Source organism: Triturus cristatus, chromosome 8 (genome assembly GCF_964204655.1).
Source record: "Triturus cristatus chromosome 8, aTriCri1.1, whole genome shotgun sequence".
Lineage (NCBI taxonomy): Eukaryota > Metazoa > Chordata > Amphibia > Caudata > Salamandridae > Triturus > Triturus cristatus.
Window position 1 is genome coordinate 1,450,803,895 of NC_140591.1, and position 23,380 is coordinate 1,450,827,274.

The window sequence follows — 23,380 nt, forward strand, 5'->3', positions numbered from 1 at the left end:
CAAGGGCGTTCGTAATGACAAAGTCGGCGATGGAGTCGCTGAACTGTGGCCGGGGGTCTGTAGACGATGCTTCCTCTGAGGGTGGTGTTGGGATCAGTGTGGATCTGGAAGTGCAGGTGTTTGGCGGTGCTGAGGGTGTCGTCGGTGCTGGTTGAGACTTTGAGAGTGTTCCTGTGGACGATGGCGATTCCTCCTCCTGTTCCTTTGGTATGGTCCCTGCGGGTGGTCTTGTAGCCGTCAGGGATGGCTAGGGCGATGTTGTGTGCCGAGGAGGGGTTCATCCAGGTCTCTGTCAGGAAGGCAACGTCCGGGGAGGTGGAGTCGAGCAGGTCCCAGAGTTCGACGGCGTGCTTGCGGGCAGAGCGGGTGTTGAGTAGAATGTATCTGAGGTGGTTGCGTCCGTTCTCGGTGGGTGGTTTGGCGGATCGGATGATGGTGAAGCTGCAGCTCAAGCAGGAGAAGGGTCCTTGGGTGCGCTTCGGGGTGGCCAGGACGCAGGTGTGTGATTGTCCGGTGTTGAGGGTGCTGGCGTCGTAGCGGTGACGGGCGTCGTGGTGTTCGCTGGGGCCAGGGGGTCTGGCGCTGGGCACGGTCCAGGCGTGGACGAGAGCAGACGGGCTTGCCTTATAAGGGGAGGTGGGAGGGAGGAGCAGCTGGGATGCGGGAGCAGGGCGGCATATGGGTGAGCAGGGGGGCTGGGACGCATCGGCGGGAAAATCGGGAGGGAGAGCGGGCGGGAGGATACAGAAGACAAAAGGGAGCAGAAACAATATAACAGTGCAAAAGGAAAGGAATAAAAACGAAATACAATTAAACACAATACTGGGCAGGAGCACAGTTGCAGCAGTGCTGGCAGAGAGAAGGGGGCATATCGAGCACAGAGAGCTGCGGTCTTGAACCTACAAGCAAGCGGCAGCAGCAGGCTCTCGGGGACACGGACACACAGGTGGTGTTGTGCACCGTGGGGAGCGACCTGCCTGACAAAACAGGGTCAAGGGTCGCTCTGGTGGATGTAGCACCACATCATCTAGTTATATTCATTACTGTCTGTTATGGCAGGGGAGACAAGTTGGGGGGAAGATGTCACCCTCCAGACAGCGACAACATTCAATGATCCTTCACCACACAACCTCTAGATCATGGGAGACCTGGGGGGTGCCTGCAATGATGCTTTTACAATCACTGGGAAAGCATGCTATGGAGGGCACAGCCCCTCCGAACAGACATGGGATCCAGGCCACACCGTGTGTTTATCTCTTCTGGCACGGAGCCAACTTCAAAGTACGTCCCAGAACTGCAGCTGCCCCAGGCTGATCAGGCAGAGTAGAGACTCCGATAGAGACTCCGAGAGGAGACTGGTTGGGGCAACATTACCCACACCCGAAATATCCATGGGGTGGTACATCCAGGCCACCTCCAGCCCCCACACTCCCAAATAAACTTGGAGCCCTTACCTCACGGGGCTGTAGCAGCATCCATACCCTTCATGTCACTGCTTCTGTCTGCGTCTCATGCCAGCCCCAAGGCCTGGCAGGCAAAGAAGCTTGCAGATCCCCAGCTGTGCTGCGGCTATACCGTCTCGGGACCTGAAGTCTTTGTTGACTGACACTTCAGTGCAGCAGCAGACATGCAGGAGGAAGGAGCCCCCAAGGATCCAACAGCACCAGCTGGAAATCAAGGTATATGTTCCTGCAGCAACACCAGATAATGAGAGTGTACCGCTGCATATGGAGAGATAATGAAAAGCCAAAGAATTTTCCTTGGTGCCTTGCAGAGTACTACAAGCTCACATTTGCCATCCTAAATAGCCAATCACCACCCCCTCCCCCAATTCTTATGTCTGATTTTGTATTTTTTTTTATTTAGAAAAATGCTACAAAATGTAAACTTTTCTTGGAAGTCTTAAATACCTGGCCAAGATAGCATGAGGATATGTGTTTTAGAAATAACATTTTATTTTGATGGCTTCTTCCATTTGAGCTTTGATGCAGACCAAACGACTTATGACTATGCTGCTTTCTTACGGTTTCCTTATTCTTCTCAGAGTGCTTACACATTTGTCCTTTGGCATTTAGTGTCAAGGATTTTCTGTTTAGGTTACCTCATCTATCTTAGTTGATGGCAGCAGCAAAGCTTTGTGGCTTTCTTTATTGTTTTCCTTGTTACTCTTAGGTAGGCATGTTTTCTTATAAAGAGTGTGGTTGTCTTGTGGTATTGGGTCATTGACTGCATTGACGTCATTGCCTTCTTCAAAGGGGTTAAAGTGTATTGTGTTTATAATTTGTCATCGTGTAGTCCCAGATCTGCTCCACTAAGCCAGCAAAGAGAAGAGGGATGGACAGAACCCCAGGGATGTCACGGCCATCTTGGCCTTCGGCTGGCCGCATCTGTGACTTTTTACCTTAATTATGACCAAACTTCATGTCATTGATCTACGTTAATTGATTTCACCGCACAATGTTTCTGAAAAACCACCAGTGCGTTTTCAGTGATATTCCTTAGGATCTTTGGCATTTGTTTGTCTGCTGTGATTATAAAATGGACTTACCCAAAACCTCAGATTTTTTTTTCATCTGTCGCTATGTTTGTTTAGTGTACTCTTTCTCTTCCCCTTTCCACACCACAGATAATAATTATTTTATCATATCCTTTCTTTATATCCAGCCAACAAGCAAAGTGAAAGAAAGTGGGGACAATCCAAACTTTTTCGATGTTCCTACATTTCTAACAGTCTCTGGGCAGCTGCATTTGGAAGTAATGACCGGGTAAGAGCTTCTGATGTTTGTTTGTGTTTTTTTCTGTGTGTCTGCGGTTGGTGAAGTCCTGCGTGGCTGCAATAACTATTTATTATGACCAATAATTAAGAATATACCACTTACTGCTATAACAGACTTCATTGCCAGTATCTTCAGACAGGAGGCAGACATATAGCTGAGGCTGGTTGCACAAATTAAAAAATCACCAATGCAGAATGACCTTTCAGCAAGTACCCCAATAAATTGGTTTCCAGAGATGCAGCTCTTCAACCTCCAGTCTTAAACAGTTTATTTATTTGTGTTTTATATGAAGTCTAGACTGGCCATTTTAAGTGTCAGGCTTCTGTACACCCTATTATGTTTGACAATAGTGTCATTTGTACCAATATTTTAGGCATATGTGTGTGTTCTTTGGATGGGCACAGTAAGGTATTTGATACTCCAAAAAAGATTTGAAAATTATAGCACTATAGTGCATAATATTTGAAACATCTTATTGAGATATGGTTTTAATGCTCGTTATGCCAAATGTCGTAGAAACCTGTTGCTGCAGAAGAGGCAGTTCATCACAATCTTTGAAATATTGCTTTGACATTTGTAAGATTGGAGATAGTAAATTTGTGCAATGAGAGAAATTCTGAGACATTCAATTGAATTAGATTTTATATTTGCTGTTGAAACATTCAGGTGAAAGTATGCAATACACATCTTAAGCATATAGCGCTATCTAATTTACCATACTGGATATGGTTCTTGAGCAGATAAGCAACACTTTGGATCTTATACTTTTGTGATTTGAAATTTAAAATGGTTTATAGGGGCCTTTGCTAAGAAAACTGGAATAATGGAGTTCTTTAAATCATGCACACACATGCTTTAGATGACATCGTTCATCTTTGACACATACGGAGGATCAAATATTAGGTTTGGTTAGTGATGGTACATATGCTATAGGACAACATGGGGAAAGCATAACATCTTAAAACATATAGCCTTGACCAGTATCATGGGTGTATCTAATGAACGGGATTCTGTGCTTATTCCTTTACTAAGATATATATTAGTTCTGAAATAGAACTTTGCAGTCTAGTTTAGTAAACAACTGTTTAATTTCTGAATGTGTAGACCTTGGATTGAGGAGTGAAGCAATCGGACAAAAGCAGTGAAATATATATGTTCTAACAGAAAATTAGAGATTGGTGAATGAGAGGCATACCATTGTACACACATATGCCCTAATAGGTGATCCTAAAACCATATCTGTAGGAGATTACCATCTCTTGCATGGTGCACCCCCAGATTTTTGCCCTATCTGTTTTTGATGGCTGTAGAACTCTCTGCACTTAACCACTGCTAACCAAAAGTAAAGTGCCTGTGCTTTCCTTTTTAACATGGTGTAAGCCTCACTGTTAACCCCACCCTACCCTGCCCTGTGACCAATCAAACTAGGCGGGCTAAAGTTAAAAGAAAGAAGCTGCTCCATGATTCCTCGCACCTCCAGTAAGGGAAATGAAAACCGTGTTTACCTTTGTTTGTGCCCTCCCATTATTAGGTCTCGCTGGCGTTGCAGCGCGAACTATTGTTGCCGTGTTTACTCCCAAGGGAGACAGACCTGGGCACGAGCCGATTCTGGTCTGTGAACGCGCTTCACAGTGGAACAGCTTGTGCGCGTTAATTCCAGTTGAGTGCTCGTCTCCGGAAGACGTGCTGCGCCGATTCTGGTCTGGGCACGAGCCGATTCTGGTCTGTGAAACGCGTTCACAGTGGAACAGCTTGTGCGCGTTAATTCCAGTTGAGTGCTCGTCTCCAGAAGACGTGCTGCGCATTAATTATAGTTGAGTGCTCCAGCAGCCTGGGGCGCCTGTCGACATGCTGTGCTAATGATTACTGTGGGGTCTCATGCTGTGATAATTCTCACTTTCTGTGTTGTGATCGGGAGCAGGCGTATTACTGGCGCCACCGCCACGCCTTCATTAGTCATAAAAGCTACATGGCAAGCGATAATTAGGGCGGCATGTTTTAGGACATTTTTAGCAATTACTTTGTTTACTTAGTGCTATTAGTGATATCTTTCGTGCATCCAATGCTCTATTTAAACGTGCAGCACTGAACATTTTCAAAGAAGGCGAATCAGCGACATTCATTGGAGACACGACCTATTTGAAGACGCTTGTTTTACTGGGGTAAGTTCTGTGAACTGTTTAGTTTGTTTACTTTATTATAGTATAACTGGCAGGGTTGGCTAAATTATGCGAGAAAAGGAAAAATATGCAGGAGATGATGGTATGAGGCAAGTGTGGCAAATGTATAATTATGCGTACACCATATAAAAGCAAGTTGCAAAATGTCCGGTGTTGGGCGGATGGGTTCACTGTGCTGTTGCGTCGCCTGTAGGTGTGGTTATGAGTGCATGTGACTAGCTGGCGACATGTTCTTGTACTGTTACTTGCCTTTGCACTTGTTTTTTTTTGCATATATATATATATATATATATAGCACGAACTCGACCCGAAGTTTATTGGAGCGCTTTAGACGAGCACCGTATTTACATTACACATTCAGGCACGGGGAGATTAATTGATTTGCCCAGAATCACAGGATGTTGATGCGACCTCGGGGCTCAAACTCTGGTTTCCAACACCAAAGTCGGCAGTTTAGCCGACGGACCACATCCTCGCCCTTGCCCTGCTGATTTTCAGGGACGGTTGCTCTGTCTTCACAAGGGTCAGGCGAACTATGACTCCACTGCCTGACCTGGAACAGATCTGTTAGGTGTTTGTATTTATTTTTTAGTTTTTTTTATTTAGCGCAAACTCAATCCGTAGGTATTGGAGCACTTTACATGTATACCACATCCATTATAGAAGGACACATTCATGTTTGGTAGGTACGTGGATATTAAGTTATTCATAACCGGCGGAGCTAAGGCTGGTCTCTCTACCTCTGTGACTCCGGTTGCTGCTCGCGCCTCGTGTATAGCTGGTTTTCCTAGTTATCTGGCGAATACAAAAGCGGGCTTTGCTGTGTTTCTGTTTAAAGGCTACACATAAGGGGCTCAACTGATCGAATTGTAACCAGCTGTCCAACACAATACTGGCAGAAGGGCTCAGTGAGACGTACACTTGTAAGGGGCAGAGGTTACACTCCCGGCAAGTCTGCCTCAGCCTTCATTCTTCCGAGGTGGATCAATTGAATACCATTGATTGGGTAGTAGTTATATCTGTTAACCGAGCGTAGAAATGGAGCAAATTTAATACGGAGGGCTATTTGAAAAGTATAATTTTTTTCCAATGTGCCAGATGAATTTGTCTTTATGTTCTTGGGACTTATAAGAATCTTGTAGTGTGTACATCAGGCGGGTCATGTGTCTTTGGAAAACTAGCACCTTTTTGTGATATTGTAGTTGCATGATAGTTTCACATTATAATAGTGGGGGCTCGGATGTCAAACCTCCTTTCCGGGTGTTGGTCCTTGCCAGCAGTCATCACCTACTGCCAAAGACCTGCTTTTTAAAATGTATATCACCTGTCCACCTCCTTCCCCTTCCGGTACCCCCCTCACTAGTGCCCTCTCTCCCTTTCGTTTTCACCCTTCCAGCCTCTCTTCTCCCGTTCTCTCTCGGTCCGCCATTTCTCTCCATGCCCCCATTTCTCTCTCCCTGTGCCCCCTTTCTCTCTCTCCCTGTACCCCCCTTACTCTCCATCCCATTTTCCCGTGACCCACAGCTTTGGCTGCAGGTGAGTTGGCACAACGCCTGTGAGAGAAGTGTCTCTAGATTAGGTGCACGTGCCCCTGCTGGGACCATGGTCTGGCGTTTGTCTGTTACACAGTGTTGGAAACCGGGCAACCGGGTTAGCAGTCACCAGGTTCCCAACACGGTGGTAGCTTGGCTCGAGCGGTCGGGGTCAGGCACCGTGTGAAGCGTACGTCACACCCTCACAATAACCATGCGTTCATCCGTTCCAAAAACGACACTACACCGTAAAAAAATTATGAAAGAAAGAAGTTTGTCTTTATCTTATTTTCTCTTAGTTGCAGGTTTCAAAACATACATACAATACCATAAGACTTTTCTTGAAAATAGCAGGTCAAATAAATAATACCACAGTGGGGTTTCAATAAATAGGATCAGGTCATAAATAAACACGGAATAAATATAGGTGCAATAAATACAGATGGCAAATAAATACAGTCAGGAATAAATACAGTGGAAGTCAATAAATAAAGCACCCTCAATAACTTAAATACCACAATCAATGACAATTACAGTTCACAACCCTTTCATGAGGTAGTTTGGTTTCACTTTGCCCAAGTACAGCTTGTGGTCATTTGGATGACATGGGGGGGTGACCCACCTAGATTGGTCAAGGCTGGGCCTGAACTGAGGTAGAATAAGGGTAACCTAAAGATCTGGCTCTCCCAAAATACACAACCCCTCACAGAGGTCACTGTACCAGTCTCAGTTCACCCCTGGCACTCCCAGGCTGGTTCTAACACCCCTCTAGCCCCTAGAATGGTCTTTTAGGGCTCCACGGGGCCTCAGACGCCCCCTCTACCACTTACTGCCCTTTTCACGCTGATCGGCTACGCTCGGCGCCGGTTCGACGTCACTGGACGGCTCCGGTTCGACGTCGCTGGGCGGCTTCGGATCGGTGTCGCTGGGCGGCTTCGGATCGATGTCGCTGGGCGGCCTCGGCTCGATGTCGCTGGGCTGCTCCGGCTCGATGTCGCCTTCCGGCGTCGCAGGGTCACGGCCTCCCCGCTTCCGGGTGTCTCCGGAGTGCGACCTCCACTCCCGAACTCCGGCGCGCTTCACCTCAGATTCCGGCGTCTCCGGAGTGCGATCTCCACTCCCGACCTCCGGCGCGCTTCACCTCGATCTCCGGCGACTCCGGAGTGCGATCTCCACTCCCGACCTCCGGCGCGCTTCACCTCGACCTCAGGTGACTCCGGAGTGCGATCTCCACTCCCGACCTCCGGCGCGCTTCACCTCGACCTCAGGTGACTCCTTACTCGACCTCCGGTGCCTCTCCACGACCTCCGTCGGCGCCCTCTCTCGACCTCTGACGGCTCCGGGTACGACGTCTGCTTCCTGTCAGCGCCGCTTCTCCACCTCAGGCCTCAGGTCTCCAGGCTTCTCGACGTCAGGACTCCAGGAGGACACCGCTAAACAGGTCAGGAGCTTGCTGGTCTTCTTCTTTAAGGCCTCTTCACAATATGTAGGTCCTTAAGATGGTTTTTCTGGTCTTGGTCCCACACAGGGCTCTAGGCTGGGCTTGGTCAGTAGGGACTAGCATCAAGGGTGGGTTTCTGGACCCCACTCCAAGCACTGGTTTCCACCCCTGCTGCCTTACTCCGACCTCCTTCTGAACTGGTCCTCTCTCCTCTCTAGTCAGATGCCAACTGCCACTCTGAGATGGCCTCCCAACATTCTAAACTGCCTCTCACTGTCACAGGGTTCTAGAATGTTACGGAAGGTTCTAGAAATCTCCAGTGGGTTCTGATGATGTCACAGGTTGCCGCCATTTTGTGTCTCAGGCCCTCAGACAGAAGTTCCAGGGGTAGGGAAAATGGCTCCCTGACCCTGCATCAACACTAAAAAGTCTGGTGGTTCCCAAAAAGGAAAAATTATAACAGGGTTTGAGGCAAAAGTGGGACAAAATAAATAATGATGAGGAGGGACCACCCAAAGGGCTGACAGGTCTAACACACAGAAAACCACGTCTCCGTTAAACTGCAGTTTGAGAGTATTTTTGGTTATTGTGTTTATTTACTGTACCAAATGAATCATGGTGGAACCGGGAATCTTATGCCAGAGCATCCCAGGAATCCAAAAAGTAAAACTGAAAAAACACATTTTGGAGAAAAATCATGTGATGTTGCAGAAATCGCTTCATCTCTTAGTGGTGTTTAATGTAGGTTCATTTACAAACCCCAGCCATCCTATAAGGTCTCTGGAATGCCTTAGACCTGGCAGAGTCTCTTGATGCCCATGAGCAACAGTAAAGAGCATGTTCACCGCTGAAGAGAGTGACCACTTCATCATTCATCCCTTTGTGCCTGCAAACAGAGCTGAATACTTCACCTTTCACCACTTTGCTTCTGCTAACAGAGCTGACCACTTCACCAGCCGAACAACATTTGCACAAGCGTCGCTGACACCCCGTACTACCGATTTTTTTTATTTTTTTTTTTATTTTTTTTTATTGCATATGATGCCCCAATCACTTCAAGTACATTTGTTGTGATCGGTAGTCCCTGTCCCCTGCTATACATTCCATCGTAAATTTTTAGATTGTTTTTTGTATTTTTATTCATCCATTCACACTCCTTTACGTTCAAATAGCCATAGCTTTACTGTACAGTTGCTAGAATAGCTTATAATATGGTATAGTGTGTAATTTTTAAATAATCACTCCACTGCAAACAAAAACATTGATAAAAAACACTGCCATTTACAATGCCAGTAGCTCCAACTGCAACAAATGCGAGACCTATTGCATTGCAAATGCTACGTTTGCAGTTTGTGGCTGGAATCCCGAAGTGCTTGATAGCTCCGCTCGACCTTAAGGGGCCGTAACCTGTAGCGTTTAGTTGCCATATTGACAGCCCACGTGAAATCCTTTATTAAAAAGCGCATGTTGTTTGTAATTAATATGTCATCAAAGCACATTGTGCCAGTTACAGGTGGAAAGCATGAAATCAGTTTGTAAATACCTTTCCACCTAACTGAGCCCAATAACCTGAATGTCATAATAGCACAAAGATTTCTCTGCACTGCTATGAGGCACACTTCGCATAGGAGCAAACACTACTTAAACACTGGTTAAATATGCCAAAAACGATGAGTCACAGCAGATGCACCTCGATTTGCTTTTCAGCACTCTTTATTTTCACACGTGGAAGGGCTAATGTACAGCTGTGGCTTCATATGGTGACAGAATGCTGCTTCTGCTTGGCTGCAAATGTGGCCCCTTATAAAATGTATTGTGTTGTGCTTGAGTCCCAGAAAATCCTATCTGACAGCAGAAATGTGATGCAGAAATGTGATGCTTGATGCTTATTTGTTAAATTGTAAATTTAGTGCTGGATGTCAATAGGGCAGGTACAGCATGAGGCAGGCTCCAGGGATGCCCAGGCTGCTGACCATTGTGGAATAGGAAGAGGAGGGTGTGGTGATGAGAGAGTAAGGGCAGTCTGAACTAAACAGCGAGGAGCTACCTTGGGAGAGTTCTAGTTCATATCCACCAATGATGTGTAAACAAAACGTAGGGTAAAATGCCTTTTTTATTTGGGGTTAGGCTACGTAAACCTGAAGTGGGGCCACAGCTAACATCAATCAACATTATGTGTAGAGCACGGACCCAAACTAGAAAAGTGGTAAACAATACGTGCACGCATCAGGATGTTGAGGTTAGGGTGTGTGCAAACCACTGAAGGCCTTACTTGTACATTCATTAAGACTTTGCAATGTAGGTAACTGAGCTTCAAAGGTAAGCTTGAGATGGACGATCGGGAACTCCTGTTTTAAACCATCGACCACTATTTAATTTGTATTAATCATTTTTTTAATGAGCACTAGGGCTTGAATAGTATGTTGCTGCAGGCCAGCAGCCCCCGCTGCCAACAACAATACTAACCTATTTTATGACCCTTTTTTCAAGTATAGATTCTGTCTCAATGCCATTGCAATGTACGGTGCTCCCCATATGGGCTATTGATGAAGCCATGTCTAAATATCAGTGTGTGTGTTATATTTCAGTGATGAATTTACCGAGTTGTACCATGTTCGGTTTAAATAGCTTGTCCTATGCCGATTTTTAATTGCATTCCGGTATTTGGAGGCTTGCATTTATAGTAAAATAACAATGTACCAGAATTGAATGTAAATACAACTGGACAGTTCATATTAATTTTTGAAAGGTTTCTAAATGTGGCCACCTCAATTCTAAACCAACCTGCGGGTCACCTACTTGCCACTGAAAATGAATGATTGTGCAGGAGGTTGCAGGGGAGGGCTGGCACTGGCCTCTCTGGATCAAATCAGCCAACGCGAGGTAAAATGTAGGGCAAGCCAGAAGCTCTCTCTGCGTGTAGGTGAGGTGGAGGCTTAGAGATGCCTCTTGTGATTTGCTGAGGTTTTTGAGAGGTCTGTCTGTTGTGTTTGCCAAAGTATTACCGTCCTCGTTGGCATAAAGTGTGCATGTCACTCACATTTAGCAGTGATGGGAACTGAGCCACTTATGCAGAGATATGAAAGGGCTGCACAAAAGTGGGCATAATGTGAAAGCCTGATTGCTTCACCTTAATTTTCAGCTTTATGAAATATATATGAAATGCCTAACATTTGTTAAAGTAATTACGAGAGTTACATGTTTTTATAAACATTTTCTAAAACATATAATTGAGATGAAAGCACTGCCACTCTGGACATAGCCAGCATGGGCAGGAAGCACTTGAGAGCCCTGCCCAGTGCAGGAGAGAACCAGTTTTGGGGGAAAGTCAATGGGTGCTTCACTGTGCTTTTATGAGTTAACTGACTGACTGCTTCTGTGGAAGTTGTTTAGCTGTAACAGGATACAATGTCTTTGTACAAGTAAGTTTAATAATAATGGCATGGGATGTGTGGTATCATATGAGTTACATACCTCCTCAGCGCATATGCTAGTTTTGCTTTCCATGATCAGAAATGTGCTAGTTTTAAGCCACTGATTTTCATGATGGTGACAAGCGAAATTACATCGCTCACTATTTTGTCTGATTATGACATAACAGTAAAACTTAGTGCACCCTCCCCCTTCACCAGTTACCTCTTTCACTTCTCTGAGCCAAAATTCATTTAGCCCGCCACGCCAAAAATGCATATGTGCTGGTGTGAAATCAAATAGAAAAACATATTGTTTTCTCTCGTCCGCTTGAATCGGTATCCTAGATTTTGGGGGTGATGCTTTGTCAACCGTCTCAGGGAGACTGAAGTCACAGAAATGTGTTTTAGGAATACTTATGAGATCTGCTGCAGTCCTTTAAAATAACATCTGAGACATATAGATGCATCTTTTGGGCATTTTTTAAACAAAATTCCCTGTAGTAGAATCCTCTGTGCCCCCTTGGGACAGTTGTGCTTGCTCGCCACACTCACACCTGCAAATTCATGATTTAGTCTTATGCCTACCATTTTGAAAGTTCACCAGCCGTCACTGTGGGTAAATGAGTGTGTTGTGTATAGTTGTGGCACAGGACATACCTTTCGCTAAATGTGGCACTGTTAAATGTATAACACAAACATAAACCAGTTTTTTTTTTAATGGGAAACATTTAAAGTGCAGAAAAATGTTATGCAAAAAAGATTTTTTATTATGGGTACAATGCTGTTTGTTAATGAAACACTTTGAAATGGGATAAAATTAAAATGAAGAGTTACCTTAATCATTAAGTTAACTCTTCTTTTTTTATTTAAAGGTATTCAGAAACATCATTTTGTTCTCATGCTCCAAGATTGAGTTGAGAAGGACTTTTATTTAAGATGCAAATACCTCAGTGCTTCACATCTGTGCCCTCGGTCATAAGCCTGACTCCAGCACTTCTCATTATCAGGCCCTGCTATCTGCAGCCTGAAGATAATAATTTAAAATAAGTTAGCCTTCCCTTAACTGTAAAACTAAAATGTGAGCCTGTGCTTAAAAATGTACTCAAGGCTGTGAGCTACTGGTAGCTTACGCTCGACTGGCTGGATATGCATGCTATAGGAGGACTTTCCTGAAAATTCCCAGCTGACAAGTTGCAGCTGGTCCTGGCCTAGATCCTGCTGGTGGCATCTGCTGAGGTGAGCTGTGGCCCCCCACACCCCAAGTGAAATTACTGAGTTCCTGGAACATGTGGCTGTGTCTAGCTGGAATTCTCCTACCACCCCTGAAAACCTGGTACTAAGAAGGTTTTGGCTCCAAATACCTCATCAGGACTGGAACAAACCTACCAAGTCCAAGGTGTGTCACTGCCCGTCTGAGCTTTTTTGTTATTGGACCTTGTGGTGCCGTCCTCCGCTTCAGCCTGCAGCATTGCCCCCTGAAGACTTTGGACTTCCATTTTTTGAGGCTACATCCCAAGGCAAACCCTCTGACCGGGTAAGGCCTGGCCTCTGCATCTGACCCACCCTTGAGGTTGGCCTCAAATTCCATAGGTCCCCATCTACAGTGGCCAGTGGTTGGCACGTAAAGCTTTTTGGCTCTATTTGTATGTAAATCTTTACATATGCATATTTCCTGTTCCCCTTATTGGCTTTTTGACGGTTTGGAGTCATTTTATTTATTAGAATTCACTCCATTTTTCTAATTCATCTTGGGATTTATGTTGTGTTGTGTTTTTACTTTATTACTGTTTTTGGTACTGCATAACTGCTTTACACATTGTCGTAAATTAAGCCTGTCTGCTCTGTACTATAGCTACAAGGATGTTGAGCTCAGGTTAAGTTAGTGGCTTTAGTCGTTTACCTTGACAAGGATTGTGTTTGTTTCTTGAGGTGGGTAGTCTCTGCCCTCAACTAAGAACCCAATTTCTCCAGTCTCCAAATGAACGAATATCCTAACTCATACACTGCCTCTCAGGATATGATTGTTATTGAATATGTTTCATTTGTAAAGCATTTTCAGAGGGGTAGTGTACTACAGTAGGTCTGAACCTGCAGTCCAATGACTCCTAGAGGGGCAGCGATGCAGACTCAGGGTGACCACAATTAAAATTAAATATTAGCAGATTAATAAATTATGTATGCATAAAAACCTAACTTGAACATTTTAAAGACCTGATTTTGGAATTGGAGGTGTGGCATTAGCTATGTTTCCATTCTCAACAAGTTTAATTTGTTAGTTAAGGAAGTGGTTTTAAGTAATACACACTGGACTAGAATATGCCACTAAAGGTAGTGGACAAAAGAGGGCACTCTCGGGTCACGGACCCACTCCAAATGTATGCAGAATTGGAAGGCATTACTCAGAAGCAAACTAAGCTTGTTTCAGTGTGGGTGACGTTGAGATCTCACTCAGTGGGCCCCAAAGCTAACAGGTGGTGGTGAGGGGGGTGGCGGGGGGGCGGGGGAGAGTTAAGGGCTTGTAAATTCCGAAATTCCTCACATGTACCCATGTATCACTCACACTATTGGCGTTTGCGCCCCATTATTGGAGGCACCTCAGAAAGATGAAGATGGCTGGCTTTGGTAAAAGGGTTAGCATGAATAAACATGCAATTTTGGGCCCATGAATGAATAATCTCTTTTCTAGAGCTGGATTTTATTTAGAAAAATGTGAAGGTTTGGCAAATCATTGAAGGACAGTAAGTTTTAGAGGGAGGAGTATGAACGAGGAGGCAGAAGGTGCGATAGTAGAATAATGCTTATAGAAACTGTTTACAGTAGTCCGACAAACCTAAGATGTAGAACAACTCAATGTTGAGAAAATTGAGTTGGCTTTCTTCGGAAAGCCGATGTAACACCGCTCAGAGATTGTTGTGAAAACTCAGCCCTGGAAGTTGAAAGAAGAATTTCTCATGAAACCCATGTTAATGATGAAAAAATTTAGGATCTGCAGAACACATTTTAATTGGTACTCATTCCCATTGGCTCCTCAACTTAAACCCTTGTGGGATCCGGAAGATTTTTCTGCTTTTTCCTGGCTTCAGGTGGCACTGTCAGACCATAAGTAGAAGTGGCAAAACCGGTCAACGAAAGCACCACCTGCTGCTGGTGACACCAGTTCTTTCTTTCTGCATGCCAAAGATGAGGAATTTGGAGCCGTTGAGGTTTTTCTTGCATCAAATTGGGAGTTTTGTATTTTCCAAAGCAATCCGGCTTTTAGCCTTTTCTCAGTTTCAGATGCCAAATGTCCAGTACTGACCTACCTGCATGTTTCCTGGTGGTGGTGCCTTGGGTCCAAAAAAGGTGTGGCCCAAGTTTCGTTTATTCCCTCATGTAAACAAAGGCTATTTCATGTCCGCCATAAGGAGTCTGCTTTGAAATCAAAATCTTGCTCTCCCATGTGATGCCGCTCTCTGAAATCTCTCTATAAAAATGCTTGCAGTGCCATAGGAAGTACAGGTGTTTGTTGTCCATTTCACTTCACAGAAAATGTAAAGTAATGCAGGGATGAGCACATTCATTTGTACTCCTCTGAATTGACGCATTTTGCAGAAATTGGCCTCCACCTCAGGAATGTTTCATCTCCTCTGGTATTACTGTTTTTTTCACGAAGTTGTGCTGGTTATTTTTGTCAAAAATAGGAATGCCTCTGGTGTTCCCATGGGAGTTGCTTCAGGGCCTGCTGTTGCCTCTGTGCTTTAGGGCCCACCTCGAAGTTGGTGGCTTCAGTCAGGAGCACATCCCACCCTGAGACACATCCTCCATCACCTTCTTCAATTTCGTTTAAATGTTTCTTTCCCTTGTGTAAGAATTCTTTGGTCACTTCAACATATGCAGCTCCTGTTCAAAGCCTTTAAAGTCCAATTTGGCACCAGAGCCCTTAGGCAGAGACTAGAATCAATCATTCTGCCTACTCCAGTGGACCAACTTATCGGATAGACTACAAATGAAAGATCTGAAGACTGACTTGGAGAAGAGCAGTCTGCGATAAAGAATGTCACCAGACCAGAGGCCCTTACAAAATTATATGACTTTTTTGTGTTTGACTGAGATGCTCTTTGATAGCCGACGGGTATCCTGCAGAAGATGACAAAAGCCAGGCATTCTGACAGTTCTGACATAGAGCTTCTTTTTGATTGGCAAAAAGCCAGAGCCTGCATAATTCTCCAGAATGCTATTTCTGTCCCTCAATGCCTGTTATTAGCTCAGCAGTCCGCAAATGACACACCTGTATGTAAGACAGCCAAGATTCTGTAATTGCTATTCCACACAACTCCAGCCATATCCAACTTACTTATACATATTTTTTATAACTAAGCAGGACTTCATGTTGCTCTTCAGTGGGGCTCTTCCAAATACCATTTATGTGGCATGGGTCAAGCCACAATATACACAGGGGTGACCGGACAAGCTTTGAGGAAATTAAAGCAGGCATCATTTGATCAATGTTTTTCCTCCTTTTAGCCTAAGTTGAAGAGCCACAGGATTTTCAGGAGATGCCCAGTTGATGCGAATCATTACGATTTGTGATGGGCTCCACCTTTTTGGGGTAGAAGTGGGCATCTCCGTAGACTGATTTTAAGAGAGCAAAGCCACAACTTGGGCTGCTGGTTTAACCTCATCAGCTAGACACTTTCATAAGCAGTCTTGAAAACTTAGTAAACAGTAAGCAGCACCTATCCCAGCCAGCCAATATTTCCAGCAAATTATTTGACCTCAAGGGGTCTGGCCATGGCTGTTAGCAGCAATAGCACTTCTCCTCCTCCTTTTCCAACCAATCCACCTTTATGCCACTTTGAATCCTTAATAAAGAAATGCTTCAACATCCCTGTTGGTGGATGGGTGGTAGAATAATCAGAAAAATTAAAAACTACCTAAAATCAGTGGCTTCTCCTGAGCTTATGTGCAAGATATTCTCTTGTGTTACTCGGGAAACCACCACTTCACCCTTCTCAGCTGATGAAAAAGGGTTAAATGTGTATAAAAAAATTGAATATTGGAGAGAGTTTCCCTTACATTAAGAGAGAACAAGTTCTAATCCAGATACCTTCTATTCCTGAAGTAGAACGAAGGTCTCAGACCCATTTTTGACAGTCTGTTAGTACACAAGTGCCTGCAAAAGCAGTAATTCAAGATGATGACCATATAACAAATCATTCAACCATTTCAGGATCAGGACTAGATTTTCTCCTTGAATCTCCTACCATGTGTCCCTCAATTGTACGCTTCACAAAGCGGCATGGGCATTTCCATCTTCATTGTCTACACTCCAGACTTGTTTTCTACCCAAAAGTGTTCACCATCATGACAAAGGTAGTGGTGGCTCACCTTTTCAGTGAATGAATTTATATTTGATACATGGGCGCTTGAGTGATCATAATGTCTTCTCTAAGATAACCTTCCGCCATTTGTAAATTGTTATGAATCACCTACACAGCTTGGATTTCTCCAGCAAAGTCCTTCCTAGTGCAAACACAGAGGACAAATTTCCTTGCAGCCCCTTTGGACTCTTTTGGATTTGAAAGTCCATCAACAAGAAATGCCATCTCTTCTACTTAGTACAATGCCCTCTGTTGATGCTTTAGGGGATACCTTCATTAAAACCTTATTTTACGGCAGCACTTTATCTTTGTATCTTTTGTCGCGTTCCAAAGGTGTGTGGAAATATACCTTTTTAGAGGTACACTGGTTCAGGGTCACCCTTTTGTCCACGGGTTCAAAAACCAACTAAGTACAGATCAGCACTGGAGTAGGAATAAATAACAAGTTTATTAATCACTCATGAGTGGGACCACGTCCACACAGCACTCTCAAGTGCTGGAGGAGGTAGTACACTGAAGTCACGGAACACAGGGCTTTTATACAGTTTTTCTGCAATGTAAGCATGTGAACAAAGATGGGGAGAACAATTTTAGAAATAGTTTTCAGCAAACAAGGGCAGCTGAATAACCACTTGGTCAGCAAAGTGGGAGGGGGAGCAGGAGTGCTTATGGCAGCAGTAAATGATTTACAGTTAACAGGTGTACTGACAGCTACAAACTCTCAGCACGTACATTGCTTTTAGCTGAGTCAGGAAGTCAACAAAAATAGATCGCACAAGCAGAGTGAAAAGCCTAAAGAATTACGAAGGAAACTTAAATGGACACCACAGCCAAACTGGCTGCAGCTTATGCCAAGTAAAATATTACACGTTTTCCACAGGTGAGTCAAAGAATTCTTGGGGTAGGCCACTATAGTTGTCCCAGTTAGTTCAATGAGATCTTGTTATCCTGACAATCTTGAGTCCAGCTTGTAGCCCTCCTGGCCCCTACCATTGACAGAGGATTTTCTGTCTCGATAGTCAGACTCATTCCTGCATCCAGTTGTGAAAGTCCTGAATCTACATAGTTGGAACTTGAATGGAAACCACTGTTTGATTATTCTCTTCCTTCTTATGAGGTGAAATTAATGTTTGCATCGAGTTAGCCTTCAACCAAGGCTGCTTACTCCAGCAAGTGGATAATCCGCTCTTGTTGGTGTTCTTTTAGATACATTAATCAGTGGTCTGCTAGTGTTCCGTTGGTGTTGTAATCTAAACTGTCCCTAGCACTGAAAGTTTTCAATGTGGGGTACAATGAAGAGTTACCTTTCTTTTTATTTATTTATTTATTATATATTTATTGAATTTTCAAACCTAGAAAATACAAAGGCATCAGTAATTGCATCATAATGTGAGATGGCATATTGCATGTCTCTAATCTTCATGTATACGCCTATTTAACAGATTACATACATCTAGTAAACAGTTCCCATTTCCATTCCTCCCCACAGATCTTCAGAGCATCCTAAAATTGCTGGTCACATCGATATCTCACAGCACTTATGCAAGGTTTATTATCTTAATACATGCAGTACCTGTTGTGAGTGGGACTCATGTATTCCCTACCGCTGAGTTTTGGGAATTCCGTACAGACATCTAGCTAGGTATTCAGGTCTTCAATCATCTTGTTCGCATAAATATGCTAACCGGGGCTCCCAGATATCTCTGGAGCGAGAGGCAGCTGGTAGTAATTCTGCATATATCGTGAGCTGATCTTTAGCATATATTAAATCAGTGAGCCAGTCTTTGAACTTGGGGGCACGTCCCCTACCCCATCTGCAGGCCACCCTACGCTTCGCCAGCAACAACCCCAGAGCAATAAATTTCCGATGAATTTTGGGAATATCCACCGTGTATCCCAGCAGCGCAGACAGGGGGGACCACGAGAGTTGGGCCCCAGTCATTTTGGATAGTGCCTCCATCACCTCACGACAGTACACCTGGACTTGCCCACGCCAAGTGCAGTAAGTCTGCACCCTCCTGCCGACATCTCATGCATCTATCATCATTTCTCAGCTTATATTTACATAGCAATGCCGGCATATAATAGATTCTATGCAAGAACTTAAAATGTATAATTTGCAGCCGGGTACTGACAGTGATGTCTTCAGTCTGCGCACAGCAGTGAGTCCATTGTGCATCTGACAAGGGAGTTCCCAGATCTTGGTCCCATGCTTCCCTGGCCCCAGATGGTGAGTGCGGCCTCTCTTGCAGCGCAGCGCGATATATTTGAGACACAGCATGTGTTGGACTGGTCATCTTGAACACTGTGTGTAATACCTCTAAGGTGGGAGGTTCACAGGGGAATCCCAGGATATTGGCCCCGATTTCATGTCTCAGTTGTATATATAAAAAGATCTCCAGTGGGGTGACTCCCTCCCTGGTCAACAGCTCCGTGCGATACTTGAACTTGCCCTCCTGGTGCATATTCACCCCCACACATGTGGTTAGCTTCTTTTACGAAGCCTTTCCCAGCATATAGCTTCCTGGGTGACAGGGGCATGTGGGAGGTGAGACAGTGGCACTAGTGGGGAATAGAGTACAGGTCTGTCTATTGCTCTAGACAAGCGCTGCCATGCATTGTTAGTACAGTATGATGTGTCACTCCCTCTCCGGGGACATGTGATCCCAAGAAGGAATGCAAGGGCGTGGGTGCCATGTATCCCTGTTCAATGGTCAAGTACGGCATGAATGACGGACGATGTAGCCAATAAACTGTGTAATGGGCTTGGGCACTAAGATAGTACAGCTCCATATCCGGAGCTCCAAACCCCCCTCTGGAGAATAGCTGTGTCATGAGTTTCCAACCTATCCGGGGCTGCTTCCCACCCCACGCCAGTTTGATAAGCAAAGATCTGAGAGTGTTAAAATGGTACGTCCTCGATTATATGGGATGTGAATGAAGAGGTATAAAGCTTAGGAAGAATGTTCATCTTCATCAGGGCCACCCTGCCAGCCAATGAGAGCAGCAGTATGATCCAGCGTTCCACCCAGTTCCTAATCGTTTCAATCGCTACTCCATTGTTTGCCCTGAGAGTATCTTCCAGGTTCCTGGTTATGTTCACGCCCAAATATCTTACTTCAGTCTCACACCAGCATAGTGGGAAATCAGGAGAGAATTTTGCTGTGTTGGGGGTGAGTGGAAAAATGTGTGACTTGCTCCAGTTCAATCTAATCCCGGAAAGATTGCCATATTTAATGAAGTCTCTTAAGGATTGGATTGAGGCTAACGTTAGGATCGTTTAGATATAGGGTAATGTCCTCGGCGTATAACAATATTATTATTTGCCGGGAAGGGTAAATTATAGCATAGTCCCTGTGATGTTGTCTTATTTTAGCCGCAGGGGTTCTATAGCCAAGGCAAATAATAATGGGGATAACGGACATCCCTGGTGAGTGCCCCTTCTGATAGGGACAGGGTTGGAATACAAGCCATTGATCTGAACTACAGCCTCAAGTTGGGCATAAACTAGTTTAATCCACGCAAGGAATAGCTGGGGGAAGTCTCATTCTGCCCAGTATGGTGAACATGTAGTCCCATTCAAGGGAACCAAAAGCCTTTGTGGCGTCTAAAAAAATCCCAGCAGCCGAACACGCAGGGTCTATATCATGGAGGAGCGCAAATGTGGTGCGCAGATTGTGTGAGGTGGCTGTGCCAGATATGAAACCTGCCTGATCCGACAAGACCAGCCCATCCATTAGCAAAGTCAGACGATTAGCTATAACTTTAGAAAGGATCTTTGTGTCACAGGTAATTAGCGACAGAGGTCTGTATGCCTCGCATCTGGTTGCCTCCTTGCCTGGTTTGAGCAGAGACATGATTAGGGCTTGTCCCATGGACAGTGGGAGAGTCCCGGAGTCCCTTGCCTCCTCAAAGACTTGCTGAAGAATGGGAGTCAATTGATCAATGTAGCATTTGCAAAAGTCATCTGGTAGGCCGTCGGGTCCCGGGGCTATGCCCAACGAAGCCCTATTATTGCTGCCAAATTTAGTCTTCCTCAAAGTCCGTGGCTAGGAATTCTCTGCGAGAGTCACTGATCCATCCAAGAGCTGTGTCCTCAAAGTAAGAGGCTATATCCGGGGGTTCTCGACTAGAGGTGTGATATAACGCGGTATAGTATTTGGAAAAGGCGGTAAGTATTTGCCGTGAGTCAGTGTGCCTGTTGCCCTCCTCGTCAGAGATTTCAAGTATCTGTGTAGAGAACCTGGGGATTCTACTGACTTCAACCAGAGCTCTGCCAGGGCGTTCTCCCTCCCCCCATAAGATCTGGCAATGTAGTATTTCGAGCGAAATTTGGCCTCGCGTTCCGCCTCGTCTGCATATTCAGTTAACAGCTCTTTGAGCCGTGCTTGCGAGTGGGAGTGAGGTGAGGCAGCTATTTGCTCCTTAGGTTGCTTAATATCTGCTTCTAGTTTGCTCAGAGTCCCCCTGATGGAATACAATAGCTATACAGGGACCTCTCATAGTGACTTTAAAACTTTCCCAGACACAGGCGATTGTTGAGACACTATATCACGTGGGAAAAATTCCACAATTTCCTGGCGCAGTCCCTCCCGAAAGGCACTATCCAGCAAAGCCGTGGGCTGCAGCCTCCAGGACCGATATGGGGACTCATCACCCGGCAGTGTTATCTTCAGCAGTACAGTGGAGTGGTCCGACAGAGTGCGCGCCAAATGCGTCACCTCGCGGAGCCCAGCAGAGCGTCTAAACGGGGCCAGCTGGAGTGGACGCTGGAATATAAAGTGCCCTCCCTCTGGGTTGGATGAAGGGACCTCCATGCATCGAAAAGGTGATGATCGGTAATGATGGCCGTGAGATGCCTGATAGCATGTGGATGCAAGAGTAAATGTGGGTATGAGCGATCCGTGTTCGGATCCATTGCCGAATTAAAGTCCCCCCCCCATACTATATAGCCAGATCCTATTTCTAAAATGTGCCCCCATAAAATATTGAAGTATTCAGCGTCATCTGTGTTGGGCGCATAGCAGCTCACCAATGTTATTGTGTGCCCTTCCAATCTACCCCATATTAGTCTGAATCTGTCCTGAGAATCTTGCAATGTCACTAACGGACAGTACCCTAGGCCTGTTTTAACTTGAATGGCTGTACCTCTTGTGTATGTGGAATAGGAGGAGAAGCAACTGTGCGCAGCCCACTTCCTGCCAAATATAGGCAACACCTTGGGAGCCAAATGCGTCTCCTGCAACATTGCCACTTGGATCTGGTGTCTGTCTAAATAGTGCAAAACCTGTCTGCGCTTACGAGGGTTGCGGAGCCCAGGCACATTCCACATTAGGCAAATAATGGTAGGGGTTTTGCTCAACTCTAAGTTAGCCATAGATTTTTATGTGGACCCTGGGAACATAAAAGCACATGTGGGTAACCATACAAAAACTGTTTTACATAAAGAACATGCAATCTCATCTGTGCGGATAGTGAGTGATGCCATACATTGCAAACGTATATGTCCTCAACTGAACTTAACCCCCCCGCCTACCCCTGCGGCCCAAACCCTTAGGGGAAATCTATCCCTCCCAACCCGTGTAAACATCAGTACAGTCAATATACTTTGCACATATTGGTAGGTGCACCTTTCTATTCTGACTTTTCCAAGAGGAGGCCGTGAGTCCTCAAGGAGGCGTAATTTGCCAGTAATTGCAACCTGAGAATGCATTAGCAATGACTGAAAAGTGGCAAAAAACAACATAACATTACAAAAGATCCTTTGGGGGAATTTCTCTCTGGGGATATGCTCCAAAGAGACCGTCTGCGAACCTCGCATAGTGCGAGGGGCCTGGGAAATCGTTATTGTGTGACTAATATATCAAGGTAATGTATAACGTTGTAAGAGCACTTCGGTGCAAGCGTTGGGCCAGAGCGTTCAGTGTGGTATGCTCTTAATGCCAGTTTAAGTTTGATCAGGGATCAGAGCCTTACCGGATCTAGGCAGAGTGTCCAATCTAATTTAGTCTGTCTTTAGTCTTCCTCATGAGTCGTGATCCATGGTAATCCTCTTGAATGAGGATAAGCGCCCTGTGCAGGATTTCAGAAAGTCTTGCTGCGGGTTATTGAAAATATGCATCTTTCCACGGTGCTCGAACCGCAGACGCGCAGGGTAGAGCATGGCGCACTAGATATTGGCCTGCTGGAGTTTACGCTAGACAGGGCATACATTTTTTCCTCTCTTCCTGTACCGCTAATGTAAAGTCTGGGTATATCGCAATTTTAATACCGTCATAAATCAAATCCTGATTTCCCCTGGCCAGTCGTAGCACAGTATCGCGATCCTTGTAGTTGGTGATACACGGCAGTATAGGACGTGGTGGTGCACCCGGTGGCGGTCTCGCCCCAAGTGACCTGTGGGCCCTCTCCACCACCATTACTTTGGAGAAAGCCTCCGCCCCAAAAAGGCCCAGCAGCAATTGCTCCACGTACTCCTCCATGCGGCCTGTGGCAGTGGACTCCGGGACACCTACTATGCGCAGATTATTTCTGCGTGAGCGCGCTTCTAAGTCTTCATTTTTGGCAGCTATAATTTTCAAAAGCTTCTCCATGCCCTGTATCTCTGCACAGTTAGTAGTAGAACCATCTTCAAGTGAGGAGATGCGCTGCTCTGTCTTCAATATGCGCACGTCATG

General features: G+C 45.2%; 1 protein-coding gene across 1 annotated transcript in view; it reads left to right on the plus strand.

The window, feature by feature from the left end:
* NARS2 (asparaginyl-tRNA synthetase 2, mitochondrial) overlaps positions 1–23,380 on the plus strand; it is a 491,158-nt gene that overhangs the window by 121,122 nt on the left and 346,656 nt on the right. The window contains exon 6 of the mRNA XM_085623239.1: positions 2,665–2,765. Coding sequence (XP_085479365.1) covers positions 2,665–2,765 — 101 coding nt within the window. The remainder of the gene's footprint in view (positions 1–2,664; positions 2,766–23,380) is intronic.